A 7914-nucleotide genomic window follows, 5' to 3' on the forward strand; every position below is an offset into this window, starting at 1 on the left:
TTTCCAGTTATCTTATGAACGCCACTTACCACTTGTCAAATTAATGTTGGCAGAGGAAGATGGGTGTTAATCGTATTATTGGCGGGCTCCTGACTATAAGTGGCAGGGGGGCTGTTTAGAACCCCCTTGATATCTCGGTATATAATCTCCCGAGTTTCAAAATTCAAACTGCATTCGATTCCGCTTAACAAAATCTACATTTTTAAAAAAGAAAAGTCCCCAAAAAGTACCTAAATGGGGGCCGCTAGGGGGTAAAAACCTCAAATTGCAGATGTTTTTTTTTTACTGTTCACCACAACCAATTTTAACCCAACTGCTGTCGATCGATGCAGAATGAACGAGAATTAACGTGTATCATAAAAATTGTCATTTAACCCTCGCCCCGTTGGGGGGGGGGGCCATTTTGGCCCCCCCTGTGGTTTTTCCTGAATAGCAAGAAAACGGCGGCGCGCAGCGCCGCCAAATTTTCAGTACCTTCCCGGGCATCAATTTGACACCTTCACACCAAATTTCAAGTCTTAGGTCACCTTAGGTCAGGAGTTATTGAGGTCAGACTGAGGTCATGTTCGAGCAAAAATGAGCAAAAAACATGCAATCTTGAAACGCTCACCAAATCTACAGTTATCAAGCAATTTCAAAGTTCTTTATATGGTCTAGTAGACAAAAGGCGGCGCTACAAAACTGCTATCTCGGATTTTCAAAATTTTTGGTTTTTGACCCAAAAAAAAAACAAAAAATTGATTTTTTTAGAAAAACTTTGAAAAAATCCAAAAATTTTCCGAATTTCGAAAAAACCAGAATATATGTGATAGTCCCAGCGCTCTTCCATATACATACCAAATTTCAGATCGATATCTTGTTTTTTGGCCAAGTTATAGCGAAAAAACTGTTCAAAAATGATGACGTCAAATTTTTGAACTCAATTTTTAGCAATTCTAGACCTCGTACGGCAAAATAAAGACCACCATTGAACTCCCCGTGACGAGCTGCATCGATTCGATACCCATTTTATGCAAAAATATTAACTTTGAAATTTGACCTAATTTGACCTGACCTTGACCTGACCTTGACCTGACCTTGACCAAAACGTGATCTAAGCTGGCCCCAAAGGCTGCCTGACCCATATAATCGCATTTGTCATGTAAAATGGACCATAAAACATGTATCACACGACACTTTCATATTGTGACCCCCCCGTGACCTGACCTCTGTGACCTGACCTGGTATCAGTGACCTCAAATAGCAAAATATGTGTTTGAAGAACATTTCCCCATCGATGATTTTCAATGAAATGCATTTTACTCGATTTTACAACGCATTTCTTGAAGTGCCTGTAAACGGTGAAAATTGGACCTTTGACCTGACCTGTGACGTCATCGGTTTGACCTAGGTCAATAAAATTGGGTCACAAGGTAGTTCCCCGTTGGGGCTATCCAACGCCGTTTACCGCTTGTCGCTATGTTGCGTGGTTCTCGAGATCTTAGGGGGGGCCAAAATGGCCCCCCCCCCCCAACCGGGCGCGTTGCTCGGCAGAGCCCAACGGGGCGCGGGTTAACCCGCGTACCGACAGGGGTCTGCGTAAACTTAGAACCGACGGGGGGGGGCGGATGACCGCCCCCTCCCCCTGAGATCTCGAGAACGAAGCAAGATAGCGACAAGCGGTAAACGGCATGGGGTACGCAGTACGCACGGACAAGGTCTACAATTTTTACTTAGGTCATTTTTAGGTCAGGTCAAAGATGACGTCACAGGGGTCAAAAAAGTCAAAATGGCGGCGCAAAATATGGAGATATTTTTCTCGAATAACTTTCGAATTGGTCAAGATAGGAACAAACTAAGGGCACCATCGTGATCCTCTCGTCATTCCACAGCGAACCATATATGTATATGTTGACGTCGAAAGGTCAAAGTCAAAGGTTGACCTCAGGTCACGTGACCTCGAGGTCATCATGTACATCATTCGATGCGCCTTGACGAGCTGAACACAATGAGACCATCCGCGCGGCTGTATCTTGTTCCTGTAAGGAGTTATTGGCAGAAACCTTCGGTGACCGTTGATGACGTCACATGACCTTACAGCTGCCCAGCAGCAAAACAGGCCTCAAGGTAGTGAAGGTTGATCGTATATGAAGTCATGTATGGTTTATGGGGCCATTCCGACCCGTTTTAGTGGAAAAAACAGGAAGTTGATTTTCCCCCATTGACTTATAATATGGGGAGGTCGAGAAATTGACCTGACCTTAGGTCATCGATATCAAAATTCCGAGATGCACAAATTGTAGCTACCAATGACCTTATAACATCCTCTGACTTTCAAAGGACTCCGTTTCAATCGGAGGACTCCGACTCAATCGGGCTTTTCGTCGGTGCATCACCAAAACGGGTTGGCAATGGTCTTATTATGTTACGAAAACGTGTGCTAGAATGACTAAAAGTGGATTGGTAATTCATAGGTAGTTGGCGTCAAGACACCGAAGCTGCAGGGTGAAATCGACATCCCTTTCTTTTCCCTGGAACCGCCTATGATCTATCTCTTGCTCACTTTTGAACCTGCAATACCTATACGAGTAATGTTGATACAGGGTGATCCAAAAAAATTGGAATCCCTAACTTAAAATGTATATAAGTCCAAAAGTATTCATTTTATTGACAAATTGCGAACACCATTAGAAAGAGCATTAAATTCTCTATAAAATCACGTCAAATTGGTGCATGTATGTTTGTACGTAAAGCATTGGCGCACTATTAGCTTTTGGAATGAGCGTCAGAAAACTGAGTGAAGCGAAATCGCCAAATGTTAACAATGCGCTGAAATCTGTTAGCACTCTATCTGTTGTCTTTTTGCGAATAACACCACATCCAGATTCAATTTTATTACATAAAAGCACTGAACTCTATAATGGAAGCACACAGTAGAACAGATACACGCGTCCTAGCTTCCGCTGTTCATCCCAACATGTGCTCAACGCGAGCTCCGTGGGCCGTCACGCAGGCCTGCAGTTGCTTGGGGACAGCTCCGACTGCGCGGGCCAGCAGTCTCTGGGACAATTGGTCCCATGGCAGGCCGTCAGCCTTTCCTTTCCTTACAATAGCACGTGAATGAGCTACTTTTATTTATGATCCTCCAACAAGCGACATGTTCAGAACAGCAAACCGTCAATCATTGATTTGCGCATAATGTTCAAAACCGTTTCACTGAGTTTCGTGACACAAATTTTATAGGCATATGTCTAGGGCAATATTTATAGTAATAATAACTACAATCAACTTGGTTTTATAGAGAATTGAACGTTCTTTCTAATGGTGTTTGCAATTTGTCAATAAAGTGAAAATTTTCTGATTTACAGACATTTTAAGTTAGGGGTTCCAATTTTTTTTGGATCACCCTGTAAGTGTACATACCTATAGTTACCTACAGAATGAATGCATACAGTTATAATGCATTAGAATCGTGATCTTCACCCAAATGACTCACTTCACGAATTGGACCTCCCGATTTCCGATGCCCTGGAACCGCCCCTGTTGAAGCTATCAATTTTACATTTTCAGTGGATGAGCCCTAGTTTTAGAAAAAGTCAGAAAATTTCAGCATCATCGACCTAGCTGTTTTGCAGATATTCCCGAAAAAATAAGCTTGGTGGATGAATCCCCCCTCAATGCCACTAATAGGGTTAAAACGCTCGATTGAGATCGGCTAAATCCAGGAACTGCAGGCCTGAGAGAAAAACTTTATTGGTAAGAAATGATCAACTTGTCATTACCACTCATTACGGGTTATTACCATTGAAATAGGTGAAGAAGCGGATGTATTTAGCAGTGCACCGCACAAAAATCATGAACTTCGTAACAGACTTACGACTGAGCAGCTTGCAAATACGAGTATTAAAGGTTAACTTATATCTCTACTCGACGTCACAATCACGACATCCTGATGAATTCGATAAGCCTGTGAATGCATGACCTTGCCGTACCTATATTGTTCCGTGTGGGTCCGACGTCTTTAACAGGAGCGAAGATGTTCGGGAGCGAGGGCGTAGCCAATTGCATTCGTGTCCACCGGCGTGCTTCGGTGAGATAAATTCGCTCAGCGGTTTTCAAACCAGCCAGCCGTATTACTGCATGAGGTCCATCTCAGGAGTGATTACCTTGATGTTGATCTTGAATGAATGATGACATTCTCTCTCTCTCTCTCTCTCTCTCTCTCTCTCTCTCTCTCTCTCTCTCTCTCTCTCTCTCTCTCTCTCTCTCTCTCTCTCTCTCTCTCTCTCTCTCTCTCTCTCTCTCTCTCTCTCTCCTCTCTCTCTCCTCTCTCTCTCTCTCTCTCTCTCTCTCTCTCTCTCTCTCTCTCTCTCTCTCTCTCTCTCTCTCTCTCTCTCTCTCTCTCTCTCTCTCTCTCTCTCTCTCTCTCCTCTCTCTCTCTCCTCTCTCTCTCTCTCTCTCTCTCCCTCTCTCTCTCCCTCTCTCTCTCTCTCTCTCTCTCTCTCTTTCTCTCTCTTTCCCCCTTCTCCCATGGTTACCAATGACATCAAAGCAACAAGGAGTTACAGGAGTTTCCTCCTCCTTCCTATCGGACTATGGTATGCAACGGATCATATGTTGGTTCTTCCAAAGCTATTTCATATGAACGTTTCGAGTAAAGTTTGAAGCCACGTGCATGCCAACAAGGGATTCCCATCAGCATTGTTCGTTCACAGCTTGTTGTTTATTTTGCTATCAACGAACGCAAACAACAATCGCTTCCTAATCTATCGTCAGGACAGGTGTTAATTCGCGAAATATGAAACTATTTGGGAAATCTGCGGACACCGACAAAAGATCACGTCACAGTGGCAGGTATAAATACGATGAGACAGGCGACAGACATCACTCTTCCAAGCTTCACTACCCTGAACGCAGTTGCAGTCGGTAAGCATTATCAGAATAATTGCACAGATTTGCTTTACAATCGCACACCAATGCACGCTTGAAAGAATCGCATTTAAACTGACATCTTGTTAAACTGTAAATGTTTCATAGAGGTAGTTCAATCTACTATCTTACTCGAACTCGCTGATGTATAGTTTGATGTGCTGTCTTTTGCCCCCAGCTGCAGTATCGGCATCATGAAGGTGTTGGCGGTATTCGTGACTCTGCTGTCGGTGGCTCTGGCCGGCCGGGTCTACACCAGCGGTTGCGGGACCCCGCAGTGCGGCGGCGGAGGGGCCGCCATTCCCGTCACTGGCGGCTGCAGCGGCCTCAGCTGCGGCGGCAGCAGCAGCAGCGAGGAGTCCAGCTTCCACTCCAGCAGCAGCCGCCAGACCTCCGGCGGGTGCGGCGGCGCCGGCTGTGACGATACTCAACACACTGTGGTTGTCTCCGTGACCCCGGGCTGCAGCGGCCACGGCTGTGGCGAGACGGTCACAAAGACCACCAAGACGACCCACTCGGTCACCACCAAAGAGCACTCGCACAGCGTCACCAAGGGATCATCGGTAAGTGTTCAACGCTTATAGTGGAGTGCCAAGTGGGTCCAATGTGAGGAGAAAACACATGCGTGGTATTTTCACATAAAATATTCGCTAAAATGGAGCATGATGTCATTAAGCCATTCTAGCCAGAGTTTTCGTGTTTTGCAACCGTCGAACTTCAGGATGACCACCAATTGTTTGTTAACTGAATGTTTATCACCTTTTTGTGCTTGTTAATTAGCAGGCACGTCAATATCAATTTTAATTAAACGCTTCCTTTTGAGTAGTCAGCGGTCGGTTTTATGCAGTATTTTACTATGACATTATCATGCAATCGCTTACAAAACTCTATACGACATGCACAGCAGTGTCATATTGTTGCCATATGAATGACAATGCTGAATCACAGAATATCGTGACAACTCCTTCGTCTCTGTTTCAGGGTCGAGCTCACAACACGGAAAGCTCGGACGAGCACCAGTCGGCCAACTCTGGCCAGCAGGTGTTCAGGGAGTCGGGCGGCCACGTGGTGACCGTGCCCAGCCACAGCACCACCTCCTCAGGAGGATCGCACAGCTCCAAGTCCTCCGAGTCGTCCTCCAGCTCGTTCGAGAGCAGCCGCTCCAGCCAGAGCGGCGGCAGCTCGTCGCACTTCTCGTCCGGCAGCGGCCAGGTGGTGACGCCCGTGGTGACGGTCACCAAGACGTGCTCCACCTGCGGCGCCTCGCACGGAGCCCAGTCCTCCAGCTCGTCGTTCGAGAGCAGCGAGAGCTCTCACAGCGGCTCCAGCCACGGCTCCGGCTCGTCGTCTGAGAGCGGCTCTGATGGAGGCTCTGGGAGCAGCTCCACTCATCATTACGGAGACGATGACTCGGGCCGCGATGACTACGGCAAATAAGCTGCATTGGGTGTATGGCAATAGCCGATGATGAGGTGTGTGGTCAATGAAATGATGATGATCAATACACCAATAAGCAACGTATCAGCCTGTATCTGCATGGCGATAAGAAATAAGATAAACCACTTGACAGCCGTCAAGCTTGCGCTCTTGCCAGCCTGCTCGCCAGTAGGGGAAGTTGGGGCAATGCCGGAGTTGGGGCAAAGCCGAAATTCGAGATATTTCGAAAACCGTAAGACATGGATGCCACCTGTCAGTGATGCTCTGAAGCTTAAGTGACTACAATTATCGCATGTTTGTTACGAGTCGTCATTCGGAATACTTCGGCTGTGAGGGCGCCAAGAGCGTTTTCAAGGTACGCGTTCCTTGTACTACATGCGCCTTTGAAGCTGCATTTCTTACTCATTATGCTACCGTTTGTCTGGCCAATTCGGTCAAGTAATCTTCAGCGTGTCTTTGCATAATTGCCTATTTGAAATTTATACTCGTACGGCACGTTGAAAAGTTATGGGCCTGCAAATGAAAGTATGGCTGGCTGGGGTAATGCCGAAAACGTGCAATTACGCACGTTAAAGCACGCTACGTGGACTTTACTGCTGTAGAATAGCAACGCGAATTTTTAGTCACACAAATTACACCTTCAACCGACACAACGGCCTGTTACCTATAAGGAATTATTTACCTGACATTTTCTTATTATATCACACAATTATAACTTCCAGTGTGCACCAAGCGTCCTCAAGCTCTTAAAACGCGTGTCAGCTTTGATAAATTCTGGATAAAGTTTGAGATAAAGTGGCAAAACATCAATGTCGGCATTCCCCGTAGATCATTTCTCCCATTTTCGGCTTTCCCCGCAGTCCGGGGCAACGCCGAAAAAGTCACTTCTTTGATATTTTTAGTTTGTGCGCTTAACGGTATGCGAATTCATCAAATGCGCCTGGTATGTTTGAAAGGCAAAAGACTGGCCTCTCGAATGACGCCAACAAGAATAGCTTATGTTGTCTACCTTGCGTGCTACGGGCGTCAGAAAAAAAGTATTCGGCGTTCCCCCAACTTCCCCTAGTTGCTACCAGGTTGCTACAGGGTGTTCATTAGCAAATGGCATGAAGTAAGCCCCCGCTGGAAACACATAAATTATATTTTAACATAAAAACAGCCCACCGTTAGAATGACAACTCTTGGACATTTGACATCACTGACACGAAAATCAGCTGTGACACTTGGTTTGTCAATAGGAGGTGCTCGAAGTATCCTCGCCTCTGCGTGGCATGCTCGGCCCGGCGCCGGATGTGCCGCACCATTTGTCTCAAATGGTCGCCGACCGTCCTACGGGCAGTCTCCGACCACTTACGGCAGCCTGCAGCTCATCAAGGTTCTTGAGTTCTTTCCTCAAGGCTCAACTAATTGAGCTGCTTAGAGCCAGAATTTGAAGTTCAGGCAGTAAAAATCCGGACTGTAGGATGGCAAGGGTTGCTGGGTCCTTGTTGGGTCCCTAGGAGATGGAGACTGGAGAGTCTTGCCATTCTTCGAAAGTCAACCCAATATTCACGTTCGCAAGTCTTCAGG

General features: G+C 46.2%; 1 protein-coding gene across 1 annotated transcript; it reads left to right on the forward strand.

The window, feature by feature from the left end:
- The first annotated feature begins 4689 nt into the window (after window positions 1-4689).
- On the forward strand, window positions 4690-6427 carry LOC122365211 (hornerin-like). Its single transcript, XM_043336213.1, has 3 exons — window positions 4690-4905; window positions 5087-5471; window positions 5890-6427. The coding sequence occupies exons 1-3, from the start codon at window positions 4778-4780 to the stop codon at window positions 6343-6345; spliced, it is 969 nt and encodes a 322-aa protein (XP_043192148.1). The 5' UTR covers window positions 4690-4777; the 3' UTR covers window positions 6346-6427.
- Window positions 6428-7914: the final 1487 nt, after the last annotated feature.

The sequence above is a fragment of the Amphibalanus amphitrite genome, unplaced genomic scaffold (genome assembly GCF_019059575.1).
Source record: "Amphibalanus amphitrite isolate SeventyFive unplaced genomic scaffold, NRLGWU_Aamphi_draft 000722F_arrow, whole genome shotgun sequence".
Classification (NCBI taxonomy): domain Eukaryota; kingdom Metazoa; phylum Arthropoda; class Thecostraca; order Balanomorpha; family Balanidae; genus Amphibalanus; species Amphibalanus amphitrite.

Bases quoted from the DNA above. Each gene is read 5' to 3' on its own strand.
- LOC122365211 (XM_043336213.1), top strand. From the start codon at position 4,778: ATGAAACTATTTGGGAAATCTGCGGACACCGACAAAAGATCACGTCAC. The intron at 4,906-5,086 runs GTAAGCATTATC...TTTTGCCCCCAG, and splicing joins CCTGAACGCAGTTGCAGTCG to CTGCAGTATCGGCATCATGA. The intron at 5,472-5,889 runs GTAAGTGTTCAA...TCTCTGTTTCAG, and splicing joins GCGTCACCAAGGGATCATCG to GGTCGAGCTCACAACACGGA.